General features: G+C 35.1%; 2 protein-coding genes and 1 long non-coding RNA gene across 3 annotated transcripts; all 3 read right to left on the bottom strand.

Annotated features, from left to right (window-relative positions):
* Positions 1–9165: 9165 nt before the first annotated feature.
* Positions 9166–11550, bottom strand: LOC127149971 (uncharacterized). The gene is made up of 5 exons (XR_007821888.1): positions 10860–11550; positions 10687–10763; positions 10548–10612; positions 9880–9978; positions 9166–9685 (listed from the first exon to the last, which is right to left on the bottom strand). It is a non-coding gene; the product is annotated as an uncharacterized LOC127149971 (long non-coding RNA).
* An 11050-nt stretch (positions 11551–22600) lies between these two features.
* On the bottom strand, positions 22601–23501 carry LOC127149968 (uncharacterized). Its single transcript, XM_051086525.1, has 3 exons — positions 23297–23501; positions 23125–23194; positions 22601–22890 (listed from the first exon to the last, which is right to left on the bottom strand). Exons 1-3 carry the CDS (start codon positions 23486–23488, stop codon positions 22844–22846), a joined length of 309 nt encoding a protein of 102 aa, XP_050942482.1. The 5' UTR covers positions 23489–23501; the 3' UTR covers positions 22601–22843.
* LOC127149967 (shaggy-related protein kinase alpha-like) lies at positions 22601–25621 on the bottom strand. The gene is made up of 4 exons (XM_051086524.1): positions 25346–25621; positions 25134–25226; positions 24207–24266; positions 22601–24090 (listed from the first exon to the last, which is right to left on the bottom strand). Exons 1-4 carry the CDS (start codon positions 25364–25366, stop codon positions 23875–23877), a joined length of 390 nt encoding a protein of 129 aa, XP_050942481.1. The 5' UTR covers positions 25367–25621; the 3' UTR covers positions 22601–23874.
* Between the last annotated feature and the right edge of the window lie 1368 nt (positions 25622–26989).

The raw sequence follows: 26989 nt of genomic DNA, 5'->3' as shown, positions 1-26989 counted from the left end.
ACAAGCGCCTCCATAGCAAAAATTGTCAAGAGTTAAGGATAAACAAGCACCACATGGCAAAATAAAACGTTGGAGGTCAGGGATAAACAAGCACCTACACAACAAAAGGTATCAAGGGCCAGAGATAAACAAGCGCCACATGACAAAATAAAACGCTGGAGGCCAGGGATAAACAAGCACCGTTGCAGCAAAAATGAAACGCTGGGAGCTAAGGATAAATAAGTGCCTCGACTGCAAAAATTGTCAAGGGCCAGGGATAAACAAGCACCACATGATAAAATAAAACGCCGGAGGCCAAGGATAAACAAGCGCTATCACAACAAAAATAAAACGTTGGGGGTCAGAGATAAACAAGCGCCTCTACAGCAAAAAGTCTTAAGGGTCAGAGATAAACAAGCGTCATCACAGCTAAAAAGGATAAATGCCATTCATGAATGCATGTATGCATGTATATGCTTACTAAGACATGCTTATTTTAATAGTTTTCCTTTTAAAAAATTTGTTCTCTAGATTCTTTTCAAAAGAAGAAAACGAGTCAAAGCATACAAAATAGGTGGTTTACTTTTCCACAAAAATAGCCATTTAGATATCATGGCTTGAGTTGTAATTTGGTTTCTAATTTGCCTTGAAAATCTCCTTGGAGTAATTATTTTCCAAATAAAACACCATCTTTAATCCTCGAGACTGATAGTAAGTAGGTCTATAAAAGCCAATGATCTTGTTACTTAGATCTTAATCTCAAAGTCATTAAATTTTTAAACTCTTCATAAGTAAAGAATTGTAAAGGCTCTTACAATTTTAATAAAAAGAGGGAATCTTCTTCGAAATTGTTTTTCTTCAGTAAGTAATAATGATGAACGTCCTGTGCTTTGAAATGCAAGCTTACTCAGATGGACTATACTTGGAACTTTGATAAAGAAAGCTAATCTCACCCTATATATTAGGTTAGGGGAGACTGCCCCAAATGGTCTTTGATAAAAATAGGAAAACTCATGTTAAATCCATTTTACGAGCAACAATGGTGAATATCAAATATCCTACAACATAGTCACTTCCAAAAAAAATATTTTGGCTTGTTAGTTGAACAATCCTCTTGTTATCTATTTCAACGTCTCAAGCACAACATATTTTAATTCCTCTCCTCATGAATAAGAGATGGAGATTTGAAATCCAACCTTAAATTTGATGTCAAAGTCCTCACTAATATCATATATTTTCTTTCATGTTAGATAAATAGGGAGGATAAATATAATCTTGAAAAAACATTTAAACCAACAATCCATTTTATTGTGGAGAATAGAACACATGTGATTGTCAAGACGTCATCCAATTCAACAAGACATTAGAAGGTGTCCTTGTTACAAAGGTCTTGCTCTATTCCAATAGAAAATAATCTCCCATTTCTCTTGCAATCTTAGGTAGTTCTTTTTTCCATTTGAGATGCTCCAAATGTTGCAAGCATGAAGAAACTCATCAGATTGAATTGCACTACTAAAAACGATAAGGTCAAGTGCTTCGTTGTCATTTCTTTGCTTCGTTTATTTGACTTTTCTTCTTTATAGAATACCTGTTTAAATGATGGTAGTGACATATGGCTGATAATGCTCTGCCCCGAGCTGACCTCATGCACTTCATCTTTTCTTTTAGTGAGATTGCTTTTAATGATGCTAACTTCTACTTCTGCTTCCTTTGTAATTATTTCTCTTTTAAAATTCGCTCACAAGTCTTTCTCTCATTGTCATAATGTAAGAAGCATTTTATAGTAGAATGTAGCATTCATAACGCTTATAAAACACTAGTGACATTAATATCCTTACTCAATCAACTGAAGGTTGCCCATGATCGACTATTTTTACATCCTTAAGCATATTCCTTAAAAGTGGCCAATTCCTCCTTTTTTGTACAGTGGAGATTTAGATGGTATGAGGCCAAATTAATAATGTTCTTGTGCTATTTCAAGACTTGTACACTTGAGAGATATCCAACTACATGTACCAATGAGCAGTTGAACTAATTAGGCTATCTTTTTATGAACAAACAGTTAAAAAAGAGTGACGGGATCAGTATGTGCACCAGAACATCTCAACTAGGTTGACACCTTCGTAGCACCCTCATCATATCTCATACCTAATGAAGAATATGTTCCTTATCAATAGATCAAGTCGAGTGAGAATTTTTTATGAGTAGAAGGATTTTAAATAGGAAATATAAAATTTTAAATTCGAAGGATTTTAAAACATATAAAATGTTTATTACAAAGAATTGAAAATTTTAAATAGAAAATAAAATGAGACTTAATAGAACAATTAGATGAGTAGAAACAAGAATAAAGAAGCATCATCATAAATTATGCAAACACAAAATAACATATTGAGATTTTAATAAAAACATTTCCTCACCTCAAGAATTCTAAGAAATTGGACTCCCAAATTTCCTAGATTCCATCATCGGATTTTTTTTAATAGAAAACATAATTTAAAATGTTAACAAACTTAAAATTATTAGCAATAACATATTAAATTGACCACAAAAGAGGAGAAAAACAAAATATTAAATAACATATAAAATACAAGAACATATTAAAGAAGCAAAAATCGAGATGAGAAAAATATTAAAGAAGCAATAATCAATATGAGAAAATACTAATGAAACAATAATAAATGCTATAAAAAGAAAAAAATTAAATAAATAAAAATGCTAATTATATATAAAAAAATTTGTAAAGAAACAATATATAAAAAATAAAGTTTAAGAATAAATTAATAAAGGGAAGATATAATAATAAATAAAAAATATATGACAACAAGGTATGAAGAAATATGTAATAAAAAAAAAAACTATAAAGGAGAAGCTCACAAGATAATAAATAAATAATTATAAGAGAAATAAGAACAATAATAATAAGCAAATATTTAATCATTTAATATTTTTTTGTATTTTTTATGGAAGATTGAAGAAAGATAAATAAAATAATTAAAATAGTAAGAATAATGAAAAATAAAGAACTTCAAAGGAAAATAAACAAAATAATAAGAAGAAAAAGAAGAAAACGAAAAGAAAGAAATGTTGAAATCTCAACACACTAAACTCACTTGTCGTTGAGGTGTGGATCATTGAGACCAAAACCTTACCATACATCTCCAACTAAGTTAAAGTTTTTCGTTTGTTGGATTCTTGGCATTGTATGAAAAAAGATGAAGATTTAGGGGTTGCTAGAAGAGAAGATAAAATGGATGTTGTATATCTTTTTTTTTTTTTTTTCTTTTTAAAGAAGGTATGGAGGTTAAAAGAAGTGGGGGTATGGGAGTTAGAGATTTAGATGAAGAAGAGAAGATATGAAGGTTGTAAAAGTTTCTAGGTTTTTTGTGTGGTCTTTTGTTTATGTTGTTTTGTGTGTATGAAGAAGAAGAGATTATTTATAGCCAAAATCATTTCTTCAAAGGGCTAAGAATTCAAAATGGCTAGTTTTTTTTAATTTGAAAATAATACCAACTTTAGCATTCATATCAAAATGGCATGGAGCTTTAATAACCAAAATCAAATTAAAAAAAATTACCATCTTCGGTATTTCTCCACCTACCTTAGTAACCCTAATTAAATGGTTTAGTTACTTTAACCAAACTACCTACATAACTTAAAATGTAGTTAAATAACACTTTTTTTAGAAAAATGTAGTTAATCACAAAATTAAAAATAAACCAAATTATGACAAAAATTAACTATCAATTAAGTTGATTTTAGATAATGTTGGGCAAAATTCGGTGGCTACAGTTTAAAAGTCCAATATCGATCTTCTATAATTTTCTCTAAAATGTTAATGTATTTCTTTGTGTTTATTGATCTATCATTTTGCCTCTTTGAGGACCGAGTGCTACAGTTTAAAAGCTCACACACAGGAATTGACTTCCCATTATTCTTGTCAATGTCATGATTTGAGGACCGAGTGCTAAAGGCAGCGGAGTCAAAACAAACTTCCATTAGGGAGGGAAGATGTCTTTGTCCAAGTATACGACCACAAACATTATTAAATTTGGGATTAAGTCCTGCAAGGAAGTGATAAACACGGTCAGCCTCTTCAAGTTTAGCATATTGTGTACTGTCATCTGCTATGTCTCAAACTGTCTCTTTGCACAAATCCATCTCTTGCCAGAGGAGAGAGAGCTTGTTAAAATAGGTAGTTACGTCCAAGGTCCCTTGTTTGCAATTATGGACCTGTTTTCGCAGTGTTTATAACCGAAAGGCATTCTGTCGTTTTGAGTAAAGGGTCTGAGTTGTATCCCACAAATCTTTTGTTGTGGCTGCATATAGTAGAGGCTTGCTGATCTGTGGTTCCATACTATTAATCAGCATGGATCGAATAAGTGAGTCCTCTCCTTTCCAGAGTCGTTCCAAGGCATCTCTTGGTGAAGGACGTATAGTCTCTCCAGTTAAGAAGTCGAACTGGTGTCGACATTCGAGGAACATCTTTATTGATTGGGATCAAGAAAAATAATTTTGACCATTTAATTTTTCACCTGAAAAATTTCCTGTAGACGAACCCAAAGAGCCAAATATATAATTTGACGGTAAATTAGGGAACGAAGTTACCGAGTTCTTGGAATACATCGGTAACTCGGTTGGTTTGGAATGCATCGAAGATTCGTCTGCTTCAATGTCCGATTTGTTTTGGGGTTGATTAATTCCGTTACCAGAAAACAGCAGTTGCTGTAAAGAGTTAACGTACAGCGACTGCTTACTGTACAGATTTGATAGATTTACGATTGAGGGTTGTTGTATGAAGCTCATAGGTGGCGCGTGAGGATGCGGATGGTCGGAAGGGTTTGACGGTTGGACATCCGACGACGCGTAGAAGGGAACGGGCTGGGCGGTGACGTGAAACGGCGGCGACACGTGGGCCCACACGTCGGACACGAGCGGCGCGTGAATCGTCTTCTAGTCAGACGGCGGCGTGTATGGCTGCGGAACCACTCCCGTTGGGTAGATCGACAATTTCTGTAGGTTCTGGAGCAGTTCTTCATGGCAACAGCGACGGCGGCGATTCCGACGACGGTAGCGACGACAGTGACGGGTTCAGTTTCGATCTGGGTTTCTTCTAGGTTATTTTCTAGGGTTTCGTTATTGCTTTGCTCTGATACCATATTGAAAGCAATTAACAACAACCCGAGACTTACGTGGAAACCCGAGAACCGGGAGAAAAACCACGATACTTTAGTTTTTATTATTTTTTTTATGAACAAAATACAATAGGTACAAAGGGAGAATAAATAGAGTATAATAGGAATAAGAAAGGAAAAGATCTAGGAAATATTTAGGAAATAAAATCTTATATATTATTCTTTCCAAAAGTACTCTAGGGCAAAGCCCTACTAATTCTAACACATATCTTAATTGAAGTTTATCTAATTTTTAAAGACAGATTTCACACTAGGAAAGATGTCGGTTGCCAACCAATATTATAGACCAGATTTTTTCTGGTGAATGTTCAAAATGTAATCTACAATTTCATAATATTTTCTAATAACTTATATTGTTTGCCATAAAAAAACAATCCTAATATGGAATCTAGAAAATTTGGGTGTTCAATTTTCTAGAATTCTTGAGATGGGGATCACATCTTTTGGAGTTTGAGATTTAATCAAGAAGAAAAATGGTTTTAATTAATATTTTTTAAAACAAATCTTTATTAGAAGGCTATTCCTATGATGGATCTTGAGAAATTGTACTAATTTCTCACTTTCTTGAGTGAATTATTTTCTTGATATAGTCTAATTTGATGGATTTTTTTCACCTATTTTAGGGGATCTTTGCTTCAAATATTGGAGTAATGGGGACAAAATACGACATTGTTTTAAAAATATCATTTTTCAAATATCATTTTTCAACTTAAGTTTTGAAGGAAAAAGTGGAAAGGAAAAACATTGGTCATCGAGGTGCTAACACTTGTCCCTTACATAAATAAGTTCAGAACTCAATTATAGTTTTTGTAGACTATTATTTTAAAATAAAACCAACATTTCTTTATTTTATTTCGGCGCCAATCACACATGTGTCACCAACTTTAGTGCAAGTGGAAATTGTTGGGATGTATTACATAAAGCCTCCTAGTTAATAAGCTATTTGAAATAATGTTTAATATTTATTTTATATATGCAGTTATCCATTAAGAAAAGAACCAAGGTTAGTTTATGTAACTTGAAAATCATATAGTAAATCATACAGGTGGATCATATTCAAGTAATAAGCTAAATAGTCTATAGTATATGAATAAGAATGTGTGTATTTGTCATGCCCTGCCCCAAATGTCACTCAATGTGACCAGATGGCACTACAAGAAGTGGGATGACTCTCGACGCATAAAAACATCGATGTAAGTGTAAATAATGTCGGGAATTGAATTACCGATGCAAAAGGAGACGTCGAAAAGACCGTCGAAAGAAATACTTCAGGAGACTGATTCACGATGTGGTCGAACTTCCTCGTATGCCCCAACTGGTACTGACTTATGCCCCGCCTTGCCCGATTCCCTTGGAGAGACTGATTTAGCCTCCCTGCCTGCTGGTTCGCATATACCCTTACCAAGAGTGAAAGTACTTCTATTTATAGAATTCATAAAGAAAAGAGATGTGGTCATAGAATACGAGACCCAACAAAGAGTTCTTTGATCTAGCCTCTTCAACTGAACTTGAGACTTAGGAATTTGTAGTTTCAGAGGAAGAAGAGGGAGCGAAAGCGCCTCGTCCTCTGACCTCCACCTCTGTGAAGCATATTCCAACCTTTCGGATTCGCCTGCCATTCAGGTTGGCTCCATCTAACCTTGTCTACTCGGGACTACTCTACTTAATCCCTCAAATTCTTTGAGCCTTGTTCATTAATTCAGATTCATATTGATTTCTGACTCGTCCGGAGGTTCATATAGAATTGACTGAGTTTCATTCCTAATAAGGGATAAGTCCTTATTTTTTATTGAGGGCTTCTCAAAGTCTTTGACTTTATTATGGAGTCGAGTTATTTGTCAAAATCAAGAACAATAAATAGGGGATAATTCCTTAGCTTTCAGTCGCTTCGATCATTCTTTGACCTTTTGTTCATTGCCTTCCCTGCTCACAGCAAAATTGAGAATGAGTCCCAAGTTGATTAGAATGGACTGGTTCAGGATCGACTATCATAGTCAAGATTAGAATCATGCTCTCCTAAAATCTGTCCATAGGTTGAGGGTATCATATCCGTCTATCCTGAATGAGAAGGAGAGGTTAGAGACCGTCTTTAGTTGTTCAAGAGGAATTAGGCTCAGTTGCGGAATCGGGCCATCACTGAACTGAGTTGTAAAAGGGAGAGAGAGAGTTCTAGACCTATAGGAGGACCAATAAGTCTTCATAGACACCAATAGAGGGAGTCCTCGATAACCTTGGCTCACAAGGGATTACTAAGCTGCTGTCCCGAGATAAAGAAGAAAGAAGGGGGAATCTGGAGCAGTTGCTAAAGAAGAAGTGCAAGAGGGAGTCCTTGATCAGAGAAAGGTGGATGATTGGAGATATGGCCTGATGCTCATATTGCTTTATCTTACCTTGATAATAAGTTCTACCTCTATTTAGACTCGAACTCATTCATAGGAGTGGGGAATCCTTCAAACTTTGTGACTGATTTTCATTCATCCTTCTCTTGCCTTTGGGATCGAGGTAACAACCAAAATCTCCAGCAACCAAGCAATTAAAAGAAGAAAATGAAGGTCTCAAATCGCCTCAATGAACAAAGGCTCGTCGAGCAGGAAGGATTTCCTTATCGGGCATTCATTTCTTCCTAGCTGCTTGGTCTATAGGGTAGGGGTTGGATGTAGCCAAGTGGAACAAGGAAGTGGATTGTGAATCCACCATGCGCAAGTTCAATTTTCGTCGTTCGCCCATAATATTATAGTTATATAATATATAATTCATACGAGAAATACAATAAATTTACCTTTTTTTTTTCTTTTGTAAAGACGAAGAAACAAATTAGATTTTCTCCGAAAACTAAAGAATTCTTAGGATTGATTTATGAACAGACATAATTTTATTGATTTAGTGCCAAGCTCACTCTGATTATTACGGGATCAAAGACGAATCAGTCTAAGTAGTTGAGTCGCTCTACTAGTTTGATTTGAGTCGCTCTACTTCGCGCCTTCGGAGGCGTAGTGCTTTCTTTATTGAGCTTTATAGTAATTTTAAACACCATTTCCATTCTCCTTTTATATTAATATTTCCTCAATTGTGAAAAACAAGTTAAATTTAATTGCCAAGTAATTAAGGTTGATTTGTTTTAATAAGGAAATTGGAACAATTTTAGTTTGGGATAAGACTTAGAAATTTGAATGTTGAAAGAAGAAAACTAAGGGAAAAAGGCAAGGTTAATTTAGAGAAAGGGGCATAATGGTATTTTCTTAAGATCTTTTATTATTAAAAGAAAGAAAGAAAGAAAGAAAAGATAATTTTTTTTTTCTTCCTCATTCTTCTAGACCGACGGCACCCCCCTCCCTTTCAAAAATCTCTTCCGCTGCCACATCTCTCTTTTTCTCTCCTTCACGCCGGCGCCATCACCAAGCTTGACCGCCGTCACGCCGCCTAACTCACCGTACGACAACCACCCCACGTCCAACCCTTTACAGGTCACACAAAATTGAAGTTCTTAGGTCGATCTAAGTTTTGGGGTAAATTTTCGTTATTTTAGTTGCATTTCTTGAAGACTTTTGAATACCCACTAAGTTTTGATCTTGATTTTGCAATATCCATTACTTTTCATTGTTAGATTTGGAGTATTGGGAGATTTTTTGTAACGCTCCAAAATTTGAGGAATTTTAATTTTATTATCTTAAGTGTAATTTTGAAATTTTGGGTGTTATTTAAATGTTGAAGTATTTTACTTTATAGAGATTTGATTTTATTGGATATTTGAAAAAAATATGTAATTGTTGTTAAGTTGGAATTTAGGTTTGTTTTGGTTGGTTAATTAGTGAAGCTTAATTACTTTGATTATTTAATTAATTTCTAAGAGAAGGATGAGATAATTATATTATGGGTAATATAATTATTTAAGATTTGTTTATTTATTTTTGAAAAAAAAAAGAAGAAGATAAAAAGGAGATTTGGTGAGTTTTAAATGAAGAGAGAGAAGATTTGGTTGTTTTGGAATTTATTAAGGAATAGAAAAAGGGAAAATAATAATAAATGCGTTATTATTATTTTGGGGTTAAATAGGTCCTTGGGAAGTGGGCCATCATTTTCTTCACAAAGGAAAAAAAAAGGAAACCTTAATCTCTCCTTAACCGTCGCCGACGTTCGACTCGCCCATCGTAGCCGATCCGTTCGCAGTCGCCCCACCTTCGTAAGCAGCCCGTCACCTCCATCGTTCTCTTAGCTACCGCATCTCCGTTAGCACCCTGCCGTAAGTCGTCGATCGCTGACTCGCCGTCACGGTTGTCGCTCGGTGTCGTTAGCAAGCATCTCTGTTGGTTGACGTGTCGCCTACCCAACCGCACACAGCTGAGCCGTTTTGGCTTCACCCTCCACTTTCGAGCCATACGCATATCCAACCCGCATCGTGAGCTGTACCCGAACCCGCACCTGCGTCTGCGTCTGCCTCCCAGTCGAGCCGTGCCTCCAACCGCGAGCCGCGTTGTAAAAACCCAACTCCTTATACTGAGTCGAAGTCATTACTAAATGTAGAACACGTGGTTTAAGTCATAAAATTTAGTAAAAATGAATAAAATTTGAGAAATTTATTTATGAAAATCCAATCAAAGTAATATGCGAAAATAAAATTACATTCTAAAGTCCTACTTGGGTCCTATCTACTTTTTAAAGAAAGGAAATAGTAAATAGTGAAGAAAACTAAAACTCAGGTACTAACGTCAAAAGCAAGAATAAGCAGAAGCAGAAATCCCTATGGCTCGCCACGGTCACTTCTGGTCGCTCGCTAGCTTTCCTTTGCCCTTACCGCGGCCTCTACCTGAAAAAAACATGACATGAAGAGAGTGAGTATAAAATACTCAGTAAGGGACCCACTACTAGTCCCACTAGGTGTCTGTTAGCTTCCTATAAGAGTCTTGTAACTGGTACCCAATCTCTGGCACGTTCCCGAACACGTGCATCATGCGCTACCGTAGGAACGAAAATCTGGTCTTCGGTGTCCCGGGGGACACCTAGGACAATCGGGATGCGAGGACCCCGTCGAGTCACTCAAGTCATATCTATATCCATGCTAGACTGGCGTCTCGTCGGACCTCACAGTCCTAAATAGGTGGTGATCCCGAAGGACACCCATACAGGTACGACTCTAATACGCTAAGCTAACAAGTACCCTAACCATAACAAACATGCACGTAGCATCATCATGTAATCATAACAGTTTAATCATCATCTCACTTTCCACCTCAACAACCGTCGTACAGTCATAACAATCCTCGTCATGCTCTTATCAATTTCATGCATCATACAGTCTAGTCCTCAACATGCACAACTGAAGGTGTACGTGATCTCATAATTCTAAACATGGAGCTAGTAGTAGAAATCTCTTACCTGGAGATTTACTCGACGAGTCCTAATCGCAAGACAAGTGTGCTTTCCAAGCAACGAGGTCCTAACTTTTTAATACGCCAAAAATTCATAATTAAGTCACCAACGACTAAATGCTCAAAACTCAGTTGAAATGACTTACCCTAGAAAGAGGTTGCAATGCTTGAGCCCCTACCGAAAAAATCCCACGCTGCAGCAGTTACTTGGTCCAAGACGCCCCTTAAGGAAGATAATTTAATTTAATTCCAAATTAAATTATTTAGTGTCCAAAAATTTGAGTCTTGCTGGGTAAGCCAAAATAAAAAATTAATTTACCAAAAAATTGGGTGGAAAGAGCCAACTAAGCTTGGTGGCTCGGCTGAAGGAGCAGGGACTGGCTCGGCTTGAAGGTTGGGGATCGGCTCGGCTCGCGGCATAGACAGACGTGGCTCGTGGTACAGACAAGCGCGACTCGTTGCGTGGGATGGGCGCGCGCGGGCTCGACTTACGACTCGGAGCGGGCGTGGAGCGGTTTCGGGTTCGGGCGAGCGGGCGCGGGTCGGTTTAGGGTTCGGGCGTCGGCCGAAATGTGGGTTCGGCTTCGAGTTCGGGCGACGGACGAAACGTGGGTTCGGCTTCGAGTTCGGGCGACGACCGAAACGTGGGTTCGGCTTCGACGGCTGGAGGCGCGCCGCTGACGACCGTCGACTGCTGCTGCTCGGCGACTCAGCAGGACTCGACTTCACGCGACGGCTGGCGGCTGCGCACGATCCAGCTGAGCTGCTCGGCGATGCGGCAGGACGCGGCTTCACGCGACGGCTGGCGGCTGCGAACGACTCGGCTGAGTTGCTCGACGACGCGGCAGGACGAGGTTTCACGCGACGGCTGGCGGCTGCGAACGATCCGGCTGAGCTGACGAACAGAAGGAGGAGGGCTTGGGCGGCTCGGGTACGCGGCGGCGGCGGCGACGGCGAGCGGCGGCTAGGGTTTTTTTCTTCCCTTTTCTCTTTTCTTTTCCCCTCTTTCCTTTTTTGATTTTTCTTCCTTATGCACGGGACCCAAGGCTTCTTTATAATAAAAATCTCTTTTCTTTTCCTTTAATTAAATCAAAACCAACCATCTTCTCCCTCTCCAAATCTCACCAAAAATTCAACCAACCTACCTTTCAATTAACAATAATTCACCAAATAATTTCCAAATAAAAAAAAATACTTAATATCTTAAACAAAATGGAAAATCCCAAACCTTAATTAATCGCAAAAATCAAAATGATAAGGTTCTTCCCATAAATTTTGAATTTTCCATAACCATACTTAAATATTAATAGCAAATGAATAAAAATCGAATTTGTTGGGGCGTTACACGCGTCTACCAGCCAGCCAAGCTATCAAGCTATTTTTGAGCCACAAGCCTTTTTTGGGCCCTTTTTCACTTGTTTTGGTAAGTTTTGATTAGGTTTTGGAATACCCAACTAAGATTAAAATTTTTGGATCTTAAATAATTTAATTTTAGGTTAAATTAAATTATTTCTCTTAAAGGACCATTTGGACCAGTTGAAGTTGGAGTGTGAAATTTCTCTAGTTAAGGGCTAACTTGTTGCAACGTCGACCTTGGGTAAGTTAGTTCGACTTAATTCTTAAGCCCTTGGTTGTTTAGATGGTCAAGTTATTTAAATTTAGTGTTTTCTAATTATTAAGACTTTGTCGCTTGGGAAGTGTGTTATTTTGCTGTAGATTTCGACTAAGCTAATCTCCAGGTAAGAGATTCTACTACTAGATCCTCGAGTTTAATTTAAAGAGACCGCATGTATGAATGGTTATGTACTGATGATGGCTAGCTACAAAACTTGAAGTTACAGATAGAAACTGATATTGTAATTTTGACTGTAGGATGACTATGTGTTAGAGCTGATAATGCATTGATGTTATCACTTACGTTTTAATGATACAGTATTATGATTGAGGGTGATATGACATGATATGACATGATATGACATAATGTGATAGGATATGTATGTTATGGCATGATATGTTATGATGTGACTTGCTAATTTTTTATGTGCATGCTATGGATAGGGTGTATGTTAGTTTTACCTATTAGAGTCGTACCCACATGAGTGTCCTTTGGGATCACCACTCTTTTGACGATTACATAGTCTGATGAGATCACCAGTCTGACATTGACATTGACACAGACATGATTTGAGAGATCCGACGGAATCGCTCAAACTTATAACTGTGTAGTCCGAAGGGATCACTAGTCTGACATTGACATTGACATAGACATGATTTGAGTGATTCGACAGAATCACTTATAGCCCGATCATCTTAGGTGTTCCCTTAGGTTCACCAAAGACCAGCTTGTTCCTACGGGATCACAGATTGCACGTGTTTGGGAACGTGTCAGTTCAGGGGTACCACTCTTTAGGACTCTAATAGAAAGTTAACATGCACCTAGCCGGACTAGTAATGGGTCCCTTACTGAGTATTTTTATACTCACTCTTTCCATTTTTATCTTTTAGGCAGAGGCAGAGGTAAGAGCAAAGGCAAGCTGACGAATGACCAGAAGTGACCGTGACGGGCTATAGGGATACATTTGCTTTCGCTTACATCACGTGTCGGATTTCAAATTTGATATTTCCTTTCATTTTATTCTATTTTATTTATTTCTTTGTTTTTCCTTTCTTTTAAAACTAGTAGGGTCCGAGATAGAAATTCTATTTTAAATTTATTTCCGTACTTTCTATTTATAATTTTAATGACAATTCGCAGTTTTGTTTTATTTTCTATTTACTTTAAATAAATTTTAAATTCTTTTCTTTTAAAGTAAAGTCCACAACTTAGTATAAGAGGTTGGGTCTTTACATTTTTAGCCGCTGTCCAGTCGTGACGAGACTCGAAATTGAGTGTTAGCACAAATTTGGGTAACATTCTAAGCCTTATGGAATGAATCTTGAGTACCCATTTAAGTTTAATGCTAATATTGAACAACCTATGGTTTTTGAATGCTTGACTTTGAACTTAGAAGGTGGTTAAGATGTTGCTCATTGAAGTTAAGAGTACTTTAATTAGTTCTTGGCAAGTTTTGGAGTAATTTAAGTAAGTTTTCTTTGAGTTCTTACATGCCCATTGTATCTAAGCATTATGATTAGATTACTCAGAAGACTCAAGTTCTAAAGTTGAGTGTTAAAGGTCAAGAAGGGACTTTTTCTAACTTTAGAGTTTTGTTTGGGTGTTACGTATATAAGCTTCGAACACACAATGGTTTTAGATCATATATTCGAATTTAGAAAGGCGTTAACGTATTATCAAGGCAATTTTGACAAGTTTTTGATAAGGTTGTAGATAAATTTAGTGGGTTCTCTCATAGTTCTTAAATACCCATTTAGTTTTAACGCGGACTTGATTTTACCCATATTATTTTGTATGAGGATTTGAAGATTTAGAGAACTTGGAAGCATTGATCAACATGGTGAACATTGTTTTAAATGAGTTTGGGTAAGCTTTTAAGTTATTTGTTTGTTAGTTTCATATTGAGATTGTTAATGGATCTAAACCTCTATAGTATGAATATTGATTATAAAAGCATATCTACATAAAAGATCCGTTGAATTTGAACTAACTTGGATGCTCATGGAGTTAAGTATCTAAATTTGAAGTTTAAAGGTTTGCAAGTGGATTTTAGTCTAGTCCAAGGAGATTCGAGAATGTAAGGACCCAACAAATATAAAATAGCTTGAATGCTTGTAATGAAGTATTTTTAGAGATTATTGTGTTGTCTTGCTAAGTGAAGACAATGATGTGACCTTGAACTTTGTTTTAGGCCCAAATTGAAGGGGAAAAACGCATAATCTTGGGGGATCGAGTTATGGACTGTGAGTGGCTTATTTTCAAGTATTTTCTTATAAATCTATATATGTTCTATAATATATCATGATTGTGAGAACTTCGAATATAATTACTTTATGAACCATATGCTAGAAATGTTTTCAAATATGTCTTTCTATTGTCCATGAACTCTTATATTTCGAAAGCATGTTTCAACTCAAACCTATTAATCATGATTTATACGCCAACTGATTTAAGGAATACTGGATTTGTTATTAAACGTGGATGTTTTGAATGAAAGGTTATTCTTAAAACATGTTTTAGTCGCTAAGGATTTAAAATGGCTTTATGAAATGTGTTCCCGACCATGTTTGGTTGTTGAACATGAAATATGTGATATTATGAATGTTGGTGATTATCCTTAAGGCTACGAGAATGTGTTTATGTAGCACTACCTATGGTTGTCAGGGGGTTCCGGGGCTAAAAGAGACCATGATTGGAGATTCGAGAACCTAAGCCTAGGTAAGATATGGATGGAGGATTATAATATGAATTCGGGCCTAGCTTAACCCATGGTGGGTGGCTCTATGTGCACATAAGAGCGGATATGGAGGTTGTTACTGTGGTAGGTGCTAAATATGCGTGAGCTCCGTTTGGCCGTGTGTTTCTTCACAGATATGGATCACATGTGAGCTATTCTGGGCCGTGTATTTAGTATGCTATCACGGTTGGATTGAATGGAGGTTGCTATCATGGCAGGTACTAAATATGTGTGAGCTAGTTTTGGCCGCATGATTCCTTGGTCATGTGTGAGCTATCTTTGACCATATATTTAGTCACCTTGCCATGGTTGATTGGGTACAGGTTTGTTGGCTTTACATGTGGTTTATGGTAATATATGATTTCAATGTTTTAATTACTATTTTGTTATTGATGTCATATCTAAACAGTTTGAAGATATGTTTTCTGAGCTTTTGCTTTTAAAACTTGCCACTAATTGAGATTTAGCTTACATTTTAAATGTTTTCTTCCTCCTCCCCCAGGTAGCGGTCAAGGACCAAGCATTGGTTAAGCTTCCTCTCATTGATTGTAGATTTTTATTCTTTTCGTATGTTTTTACTTCAAGTTTGTATTTGTATAATGAGGTTCTTAGAAGTAATGAGGGTCACGCCAAGGTCATATGTTTTGAGACACTTTCAGACTATAATTATTTCTTGGCTAGTATCTAGTTTGATTATGAACTCTGCTTGAAACTCTAGAAAAGTCTAGATGAGTGTGTGCTGAGACACACTTGTTGTGTTTTGAGTATGAAGACTACATATCTATATATAGAAGTGAAAATCTCTCCCTTTCAGGTTTGGCTAACTCATATTTTAGGAGAGACGCTGCCGAAATTTTTATAGAATTTTTTTGAAAAAGTATTTATAAATCTTACTTTCGGAAAGCAATGTTTTAAAGAGTAGAGTCACACCACGATCCAGGTTAGAGGGAAAAACCTTGAACGAGGTGTGACAGTAATTCTGAAGTTTCTTCTTGGACATCAAAATAGATCAATGAAAGAGGCTCAAAGAATTTGAGAAATGAGAAAGCCTATGATTATACTGACGGCTTTCCTTCCCAACAAATCTTCGTTCTTAGTTATTTGATTCCACTGTCAAACTGAATATATATTCCAGGTTTTCTTGTTCATTAAGGTGGTGCAACTGTCTCTTTCTTTATGTCAAATTCTCCTCGCATATTTCATTGTGCCTCTATCTGAATTGGTTCTACATAGCTTAATTAGTCTGAAGGCTCAACTGAAAGAAGTCCAAGATTCAAGCTAAAAGGTGCGAAGCAACTCCACTAAGAAGGTGCAAAGAATTTGCGAAGGAGAGAAGAAAAATTGATTTTTTTTAACTTTCTCGGAGTCTTCTGCCTTACGGAGTAGGTTCAGGAAAACCCGCTAAAGAAGCAGAGCGGAGGCATCCAAATTCAATTCCTCTTCCTTTAAGCCCAAATGAATTGATATGGATTCCTCAAATTCTTTGAGCCTTTGAATATAATGAAGGACTTTCGCTTTCAAGTCCTAACCTTTGTATCCTTTCAGTTGAGTTATTTCATAACCTACGGACGGACCCTTGATTTAATATTTCAGAAATCCATATGAATATGAAAGATGTGAAGCTGCTCGACTAAGAAGGAGAGGATCAAATGAGAAGCCCTCAATTAAAAAAAAAGACTATCTCTTCAAAGGAGTGCAATGAAGTGAATAAAGGGTTCAAAGAATATTGAAGAACAAGGGGTCATGAAATTCAACAAAGGGATATATGGAATAGTCCTCCGGACCCATCTCGTTGATAAGGGCTAAGTCAAAGATGGAACTAGAAGGATATTGAGAATTTGAGGCTCGACTGAAATGAGAGCGGGGGAGAAGGGGGGTTTAAAGAGAGAAGCGCGCTAGGGAGTTGACAACGTCCTTGGAATATTCTTTTGTGTTTTTCATCCAGACTATTCAAAGTCAAAAAGAGAAAAGAATAAGAGCTTTATAAACCCCACTTTCATATTTTCATATCAACTTATTACTTGAGCTGGGATTGTCAGATTTTTATAGTCGAATAAAATATCAAAATTGGTTGACTTCTTTCTCAACTCCTAGAGGGATTGATGTTGAAATTTATGTCCTAAAACTTGTAGTTTGTAATCATATCCTATTCAATTAAAGTCATTATTGAGATATTAAATACTATAATCTTAAATCCAATAAACTAAGATCCCAAGGCTATTTTGAGTAAACTTGAACTTTATGTAGAGACATGAATATGGATTAAGTTCGAGTAAATAGCTTAAATAGTCTATAGTATATAAATAAAGGCTTGGGCTCTTTATTTAAAGATACTATGGATGCGGCCCGCTTTGTAGTTGATACAACGATGTAATCCTGAATCGTTCATGTAGAGACATGAAAGTGGGGGCATCCTATCTAAAAGGTTTACATAAGACAGAACCATGAAATAGTCAATTTTACGTTATAACGTCGTTCACTGTTTAAAACTAACTATTTCGATTACTGATGACCTAGGTAACTTAATCTTAATCATGAGCTAACTGCGAACTCCTGTTCACACGAGATTTGTTGGTAAAACACTATGGATGCGACCCGCTCCATAGTTAATACAAACAATGTAATTCTGAATCGTTCATGTAGAGACATGGGAATGGGGGCGTCCTATGTAAATGGTTTGCATAAGACTCGAACTACGAAATAGTCACTTTTAGTTATAATGCCGTAAACTATAAACTGATTATTTTAATTACAATGACTTAGGTAACTTGATCTTAATTCTGAGCTAACTATGAACTTCTGTTCATTCAGTAATATCCTTAGATCTGCATAGGTGAGGGCAACTCATCATCACTGACTCAATAAGCCTCCCATTTCAGGGATAAGACCGAGTGAATAACTATGGACATAGGGTGCAAGACGAAATTTGCTCCTACCCACTTTTGGGATAGTAGATAGGTTTTTTCTTTAAGGACTGAATCCAAGTCTTGAACAAGGGGCCCCACTTTCTCATTGGCTCGAGAAGGATTCAGGTTTATAGGTTGGACCTTAAACCAATTGTCCAATAGTGGATCAGTGGGTCTTAAGGAACAAGATGTAATCTCGGGGATAAAAGGGTATTTTGACCTAACCAAAATTACGAACAACCTGTGAAGGAACAACTTACTCATCATGGTTATATCATGTGGACAGAAATATATCTATAATGAGGGGAATGCAACTAAGAGTCTTTAGTGGAATGACTCTTTAGTCAACGAATGTTGATTAAGATTGGTTTACAAGAGTTTTAGCCAGTTAATCTTGAATCGTTGGAGCCCATGATCTATAGGTCCATTAAGTTTCCCTACTAGCTCATATGGATTCAACTAAGAACAATATGTTAGACAAACTCGAATTGTTCGAATTAGGTAAAGAGATAGAAAGTTTTGAAACGGTCAAAGTGGTAAAAGTCAACATGTTGATTTTTCACTTTGAAAGACAAAACTTTGACTGGATTTATATTCAAATATGATTTGAATTTTAGAAACATGAATGCGGATTCATGATTGGAAGGTTGGAATTAGTCAAAATGGATAAAATAGCAAAAAGTCAAAAAGTTGACTTTTGACTAAGAAAAGTCAAAGTTTGACTTTGACTTAATTGGTCAAATAACCAAATTGTCTTTGCTCGTGATCTTCAGGCAGAAAATAAATTTTGGAACGAAGACGAAGTTGAGAACTACAAAGGTAAGCTCATCGTTTACCTTCTATATTCTTCGTTTAGGTCTGTCGTTTAGTTACAGCATATTAATTTCTAAATTGTTTAGATGCATATAGAGTAAAGCATGATCCTTGTCTTCCGCTACATGTTTCTCTGATATTTTTTGTTCCGTCAAGATTATCCTCAGATCTGCATAGGTGAGGGCAATACATTAGCGTTGGCCCAATAAGCCTCACATTTCAGGGGTAAGATGGGATTGATAGTTGGAAACATAGGGTGCAAGACGAAATTTACTCTTACCTGCTTTAGGGTTAGTAGATAGGTTGTTCCTTTAAAGACTAAATCCAATTCTTGAACAAAAGGGCCCCACCCTCTTATTGGCTCGAGAGGGATTCAGTTATAGGTTGGACCTTAAACCAATAATTCAATAGTGGATCAGTGGGACTTAAAGAACAAGATGTAGCTTTGGGGGTAAAACAGTATTTTGAGCCAGCCGACGTTACGAACAACTTGTAAATGATTAACTTACTTATCATGGTTATATCAGATGGACATAAATATATCTATAGTGAGGGGAGTGCAACTACGAGACTTTAGTGGAATGACTCGTTAGTTAACGAATGTTGATTAGCTTGGTCTAAAAGGGTTTAGCTAGTTCATCTCGGATCGTTGGAGCCAATGATCTATAGGTCCATTAGGTTCCCCTGCTAGCTCATACGGAATTATTTTAGAACAACTTGTTGGAATAATTCAAATCGTTCGAATTAGGTAAAGAAGAGAAACCGAAAAGTATATATGATATAGTCGTCGGTTATAGCTTTAAGTAAGAGCTTTATGCTTAAATGTGATTTAAAATATGAACACATATTCATATTTGGAAGCTCGAAGTTAATTGAAGTGGTTAAAGTTGTAAAAAATCAAAATATTGACTTTTGACCTTGAAAAGTAAAACTTTGATCGGCCTTATATTTAAATATGATTTGAATTTTAGAAAAATGAATGTGGATTCATGCTCGGAAGATTGAAATTAGTCAAGACAGAAGAAATGGTAAAAAATGAAAGTTTGACTTTGACTAGAATGGTCAAATGATCATTTTGCCCATTGACCAAAGTTAGTGGAAAAATCCAACATCTGTTGGATAATCCAACTAACTCTTAGTGGGTAATGTGGAAGCTCATGGTGATGACACCAAGCCCACTAAGAGAAATTGAAATGGTGAGTAATTTCACTAAAGGTTAATGGAAAAATAGGTATTGAAATTTTATGAAGAAATTACATGCAATTTTGCATGTAATTTGCTTATAGATAGCTTATTTTTCAAAGTAGAAAAAAACCTTCTGTTTTTTTTTTTAATTATTATTTTGAGAAATGTTTTTAGATCTCAATCCTTCAAATTCCATCTCTTTTCTCTTTTTTTCTTCATTGAACGGGTCCCACAACCCAGTTCCAAATCTGGAGATTAGTGGGTCAACTCTAGTAGAAGTCCGAAATTGTGTTCATAAGGAGGTTATGAAGTATCGGGAAGCTACAAAGGTACGTTTTTCATTCATCCTTAATTTAATTTAATTAGGGTTTTTATAATGCATGTTAATTACTAAAATTAATTTAGATGTAATTAGAGTAAATATCTGATCCTGTTTTCGCTGCGATTGTATGTTTTCTATCAGAGACAATGGCGAAATGCAATGACGAAGGGAGGATGGTGGGCGACGAAACAAGACGACAATGGGTAAAGAGTCGGCAGACAGCGACGACGACGACAACGGGAACTCTCTCTCTTGTTCTATAACTTTTTCTCTTTCGTTATGATTATGTGTTCTGTGTGCATAAAACACTTATTAATATGGGATATTCCAACATAACCTGAAGATTTCACAAGAACCTCTACAGCTGACGTCGTAAGTGAAAACGTCCGGATTAGTTGGATTCATTCCCGACGTTTCACTTATGGCGTCGGAAAATTTTTGAAATAATAATTTAAACGTTACATTTTCTCCAACGTGGTCAATGATAGCTTCCGCCTTAGTAAGAAAATTTTTGATGTCATGCAAGTACACGTTGGGAAAACCTGAAATTTAAATAATAATATACATTTTTCCCGACATTAGAGACTTGCACTTCGAGCGTAGCTAGGGAATCACCGACGTATACTTACTTTGCATCAGAGAAAAGATATACTATTATTTAAATTTTAGGTTTCCTCGACATGTACCTACATGGTTTCAGGCCACTGTCGACACAAAGTTCACGGTGTCGGTGTAGCATCTCTTTCCCGACATTGTCTTTCCTGACGCTCAAATATGCGTCGGGAAAGATCTATTTTCTTGTAGTGAAGTGTAAATAGTTAGTATTTATTATTATTATTTTTGAAAAAACCCCTTATTTAATTTTTATTATCACTTTGTTCTATTATGGAAAATTAACCACAAATTAGAAATAATCATATGTAATCAAAATTAAACCCGACAAAAATAGGTGGCTGCACTTTTCTCTTTATTTTGTATGAAGATATGTAGAATTTTAATATATAATACCCTTGATCGGAAGTACAATGTTAAAGAATTTACAAATGTAACAAAACTTAGATGTAGCTCTAAATCACATTGCTAGTCGGAGTATATTAATGGTGAGTATATTCAAAATTTAGAGATCATCAGTGATCAATAGATTACATTGTTGGTCGGAATATATTAATGAAAGAGTCAATCAACTCATAACAATATACTAAGGATAAAGTCTAACGTTAACAAATTTTACTATATTTACAATTATTTAAAAATAATTTATACTCACCTAGAACTGTTAAATTATTATCCATTGTAATTACCAATTTAAAAATTATACTAACTTTTTCTAATTTAATTACCGTGTTTATTATCTTTTCCAGAAGTAAACACTTGTCAAATTCAAATGGAAATACCAAGTTTTAGAAACAAGCTATACTTTTTGTTGTTTAGATCTCTCTTTCAATTAACTGTATGTGAAGCTCTGAGCATCACATTTAAGTGTTGTTACTGGTCAACTTCGACCACCATCTCTAATCTCTATCGATTTCCACGAACCACTACTAAAAAGAGAGGCATTTTCTATGTTTCTGATTTTAAATAGTTGATGATTTTTGAAAAAGAAAAACGTCCAGAAATGAGTAATTTAAAAAATAAAACGTTAAAATTTTTAATGAAAATACAGAGGTGGACTAATTTGACACTTTTATAAATATCAAGTTGTAAAGCTATGATATATATATATATTTTTTTTTTGACATTTTAAAAACGTCAAGTTATAATATTTAATTATTTTTTGATATTTTAAAAAATTCAAGAATTTTGACATTATATCTTGGCACAACTTTGTATAAGACTGTGTAAAAAAAATAGCAAAAGCTAATGTGTATAAGATCGACTGTGAACAAAAATAGCAAACACTACAAGAAATTTGACCTTTAATGTCGGTTTAAAACCGACATTAAAGGGCTTTAATGTCACTTGACAACCGACATCTTTGCGAGCGTTATTAAAGGCCTTTAATGTCGGTTGGACTTTAATGTCGGTTTAAAAACGACATTAAAGGCCTCTTTAATGTCGGTTTAAAAACGACATTAAAGGCCTTTAATGTCGGTTTTCAACCGACATCTTTGATAGTGTTATTGAAGCCCTTTAATGTCGGTTTGGCTTTAATGTCGGTTTTAAACCGACATCTTTGATAGTGTTATTGAAGCCCTTTAATGTCGATTGGGCTATGATGTCGTTTTAAAACCGACATTAAAGAGGCCAATAATGTCAGTTTAAAACCGACATCAAAGGCTTGTTTTTTGTCCATTTTTAGAAATTTATATTTATTTAATTGTTGTATTATTGTCCATTTTTTATAAACCAACATTGAATCCAACAAGTGAAATTAACTACAAACTTGAAACTACAAGTCACATTCCGTAGGAAACCATATTATTCAAGTCTGATTCCACCAACAATGAAAATGCTATTAGCACTTGCACATAAATCTCATTCATATCTTAAAGCAACAATAAATCCCATTCATATCTTAAAGCACATAAATCTCATATTATTCAAGTCTGATTCCACCAACAATGAAAACACGCTTGTAAAATTAACTGCAACCAAACATAATTATATAAATTCAAAAATCACGACATTTTAAAGGTCTCGAAAATGCTTCTTCAAACAATTATTAATATTGGAAACAGGCACCAAATGCAGCAAGGGCTTGACATTCCTCTTCCTGAACTGTAGCTCAAACCTTATCTAGAAACTTATCATCCTCCTCTAGTAGAAAATGACCTGGAAAAATATACAGTTATCTACATTCAATCAAGCACGACAAAAACAATTGTTATCTACATATAATATCGGAACGCTCAAAGAACACTATTGTACAAATATCTAAATGATATCAAATATCTAAATCAACCAAAAACACTCTAAATCTCTTTAGTGGTTATAGGTAAATGATATATATCATCAAAGAAATTAAAGATGTAAATGTTTTGAGAAGCAAAATCTATAAACACTTACCAACATACAAGACAGTTATGAAATTGCACCAGCTACTAATCACAGCACCAACCCACAAGCTTACTATGGCCTGGAAATACATTCACATTAAAGTATCCACAAAAAAGTCGTCCAGGTTAAGATGGTTGTCACAGACAGCTTTCTAGTAGAATCATAATCCAGAACTTTTTACCTTGAGGGCAATTTGACGAACTTGGCCATTTAAATCTAAGCTTCGTCCCAGAATCCTTTCCCAATACAACTGAACAATACCACCACAAATGTTGGTATCTCCGGCACCAGCAGCAAAAGGTACACTTTGGCCACTCTCCACGCATTGCTTTGGTATATGCCCCATTGCAGTCAGTGTTAGAGATAGAGCCATAAAGCAAACAAAACTGAAGGCAAAGATCAGAAAGCCATATATGTTTTGTCTACTGCAGAGATATCAAATATTACCTGTTTTTTTTAACGGTGGGAAACTACTGAGTTTGCTGCTGTTCCCATGCCCCTACACACCATCATTATGGAAAGATTCTTCTACTGCCATTATTGAAATGCAATATTTCTCACCAATAAAATTTCAGACCACAGAGTTTCAAATAAACCAATTAGTTTGTATGCGTCTTTTTCATTTTTTATTGCATTAATATACTTCTAAATGTAAATATTAATGGTCCAAAGTTATAATTTATCACTACCAGGCTTATCCCAAAAGTGTTGCTTCTAGGATAAGATAAATTTATACAATTGTAAACTGTTATATATTCATTATAAAACTAAGTCTCTATAGTAAGAACAATGCAGGTGGTTAAAAGGATAGAATATGAACACTGGGGAAAAGTGAAGAAAAAGTAAAGAATAAGAGATTCCCAGAATATTTGAGCAAAAGGGTACATAGAAAAGGAGGAAGTTCAAATTCTTGTACCTCTTGTCCTGAAGAACCTTTTTAATTGCAACTGTTTCACCAGTTTCCAAGCATTTTGCCTGCAAAATTACATTGATAATATATCTTGTTTCTTAAAAATAAAAAAGATGAAATGTACTCTACTCTTAGCATGCTCACTACTAATCAAAAAGCTTTAAAGCTCTGAACAACATACCTGAAATACAACTCCAAAAGAACCGTGTCCTACAGCTCGCTCGGCCATGTAACTGATAGTCTATATTATGGTAATAACTTTTTGATAGCATTTATAAATTAATTACATATGCATATACACAAAAATAGGTTCTAAGAAAAAAAAAAAGATAATAAATTAGCAATTTTCAGCATAGGAATATATATAAAGCAACAATCTCAAACAAAATTTTGTGCCAAGATTAATTTCTATTAAAATCAGATAGTTTATAGAAATTGTTACTTATCTTTTTTTATCAAATAAATGGTTAGGTAAAAATTGCCTTCCATGAAATTAAACTTCAAAATTGATACAAAAGTTATGAACTTTATTTGGGTAAGTCTATTATATTTTTGTTTTTGTTTTTGGTGGCTAAAGATTCAATTAATCAAGGAAACAAAAGAGAATATTTTGCCACAAGAACAAAAGATCAAAAGATCAAGCTTAACATGGAGCTCCATCCACAGAGAACTTTTCATTAACACTAGAAGCTGTGAATATTCTTGAAGGTGCGATTTTGAATAATCATAATAAAAATAATGGTAATTAACTCGTACTATCTCTCAGGATTTAATTTTGTAATTGACAGTAACCAAACTTACGCTCTCTCCGTTCCTTACAACTACAACATTCAAGATTTTTCTTATTTTATTCTTAACATCGAAAGGGAATTTGGAGCAAACCAATTGGGATACGAAAAAGAAACACAATGGAATGTTTATTGGTCGGCTATAAAAACAGAGTGTGATTACTATGGTACTTGTGAGGCATTTGGGATTTGTCATAAAAAAGCGTTTCAATCTGGTATGGTAGCTGTTTAAAAGGACTTAAGCCAAACAAGTTTTAAAAGAGGAGTCAGAAAGGACGTTAAATAACAGTAGTCTTGAGAATAAGTTTTTTGACAATCACCTGCTTTGGTTGGCCATTCTTTCCACCAATGGTTGTTACAATTATATGGCCTGTTTCAGTACCGTTTCCATCAACAACGGTGGCCTCAATTTCCTGTTCCATCCAATTATAGGTTAGAAGAACTGTATTGTCCAAACTTATATGAAAAAGAAAGTCAAAGTAGATTTAACTAGCGCCATGGAAGGAAGAAACTAAACAAAATATTTGGGTACCTTATCATCCCTAATTTTCATATCATTATCGGAGTAGTCGGAGCCTCTGGAAGGCGGATTTCACGGCGGCGATGGTGAAGGTGGGGAATATGAAGGTTTTGACTGGAAGCCAAGGGGAGATTAAAAAGTGATGAGATTGAGAAAGGAAGAAAGGGAAGAAATGTTGAGAGAAAACCTTCTTTCGTAGGGTTTGGTAGAGAAGAAAGGAGAAAAGAGTAAAGTTTAGGGTTTGGTAGAGAAGAAAGGAGAAAAGAGTAAAGTTTAGGGTTTGGTAGAGAAGAAAGGAGAAAAGAGTAAAGTAGGAGAGAGAAAAATTCAACTTTTTACAAAATTAAAAAAATAAAAAATAAAATAAAAAAAACCTTTAATGTCGGTTCTAAAAAACATGATGTTTAATGTCGGTTTTAAACCGACATTAAACATCCGCTTTTTGAAAACCGACATTAAAGCTTATTTTTCATTTTTTCCACCCGACATTAAAGACCAGATTTCTTCTAGTGAAAATCTAGAAGATTATGTATAAAGAATCTTGAAAAAAAAATCATTTAGATTGGACTAGCCAAATGTAAAATATCGTGTAAAAAAAAGTAAACGATTATGTAAAAAAAATAAAAGATTGTGTATAAAAAATCTTGAAAAAAAACATTTAGATTGGAGTAGCCAAATGAAAACGACCGTTTTAAAAAAGCAAAAGATCGTGTAAAAAAATATAAGATCGTGTATAAAAATTCTTTAAAAAAATAAATTTGGATTGGAGTAGCCAAATGTAAACGATTGTGTAAAAAAAGTAAACGATATTGTAAAAAAATCTAAACGATTGCGTACCAAAATAATTAAAAAAATCGTTTACCAAATTTAAAAAAAACTATTTAGATTTGGGTCCCCAAATCTAAACGATCGTGTAACAAAATTAAACTATGGAATTGAAAAATCTATATTTAAACGATTGCGTATAAATTGTAGATATATCTAAACGATCGAGTATAAACTGTAGTCATATCTAAACGATCGCGTATAAATTATAGTCATATCTAAACGATCGCATTGTAGCCATTATCTCAACGATCGCGTATAAATTGTAGCCTTATCTAAATGATCAATAACCTTATCTAAACGATCAATAATCTAATCTAAACGATCGCAAATATATTAGGGCGCGTGTTGTTGACGGCGTGGTTGACGGGACATTTTTGGTATTTTACGTAGTGGGCCTCTGGGCTTTTTCTATTTTCGAAATTGTTCAATAGAGTGTAAATATTTTGCCGATTTTTTTTATATTTTTGAAAAGACCTCTTTAAAAAACATAAAAACAAAAATGAATTTTGAACTAAACAAGAATTAAATAATTCAATGGGTCCTCGATCACATATATTGTTGGTGTAGAGCTTTTAAAAATAGAAAAATTGACAAACTATTACGATACATAGAACAATACTACTTAAAAGACAAAAATTGTTATCTTTGATTTTTTCATGAAGTATAAATATTTTTTGTTAAATATTCTATTTTTTATGATTTCCAATCATATATTTATGTATTTTAAATTTTTTGAAAAATAGAAAAACCAAAGGTTATTGCTAGACAATAATCAAAGGGAAATTATATTGGGTGGCACAATAAAAATCCAATTTAGCTGTAACGCCC

This window comes from Cucumis melo, chromosome 6 (assembly GCF_025177605.1).
Source record: "Cucumis melo cultivar AY chromosome 6, USDA_Cmelo_AY_1.0, whole genome shotgun sequence".
NCBI classification, from domain to species: domain Eukaryota; kingdom Viridiplantae; phylum Streptophyta; class Magnoliopsida; order Cucurbitales; family Cucurbitaceae; genus Cucumis; species Cucumis melo.
Note: the sequence above shows the minus strand (reverse complement) of the source record. Positions and strands in the feature narration are given on the sequence as shown.

What these genes read in the sequence shown, in the direction of transcription:
- LOC127149967 (XM_051086524.1), bottom strand. Translation starts at nt 25,366, where the DNA reads ATGAAAATTAGGGATGATAAG. An exon ending in TGAAAATTAGGGATGATAAG is followed by an intron (nt 25,227 to 25,345) that starts GTACCCAAATAT and finishes TGGATGGAACAG; the next exon opens with GAAATTGAGGCCACCGTTGT. An exon ending in AGAATGGCCAACCAAAGCAG is followed by an intron (nt 24,267 to 25,133) that starts GTGATTGTCAAA and finishes ACCATAATATAG; the next exon opens with ACTATCAGTTACATGGCCGA.
- LOC127149968 (XM_051086525.1), bottom strand. Translation starts at nt 23,488, where the DNA reads ATGGCTCTATCTCTAACACTGACTGCAATGGGGCATATACCAAAGCAA. An exon ending in TTCGTCAAATTGCCCTCAAG is followed by an intron (nt 23,195 to 23,296) that starts GTAAAAAGTTCT and finishes ATGTATTTCCAG; the next exon opens with GCCATAGTAAGCTTGTGGGT. An exon ending in CATAACTGTCTTGTATGTTG is followed by an intron (nt 22,891 to 23,124) that starts GTAAGTGTTTAT and finishes ATATTTTTCCAG; the next exon opens with GTCATTTTCTACTAGAGGAG.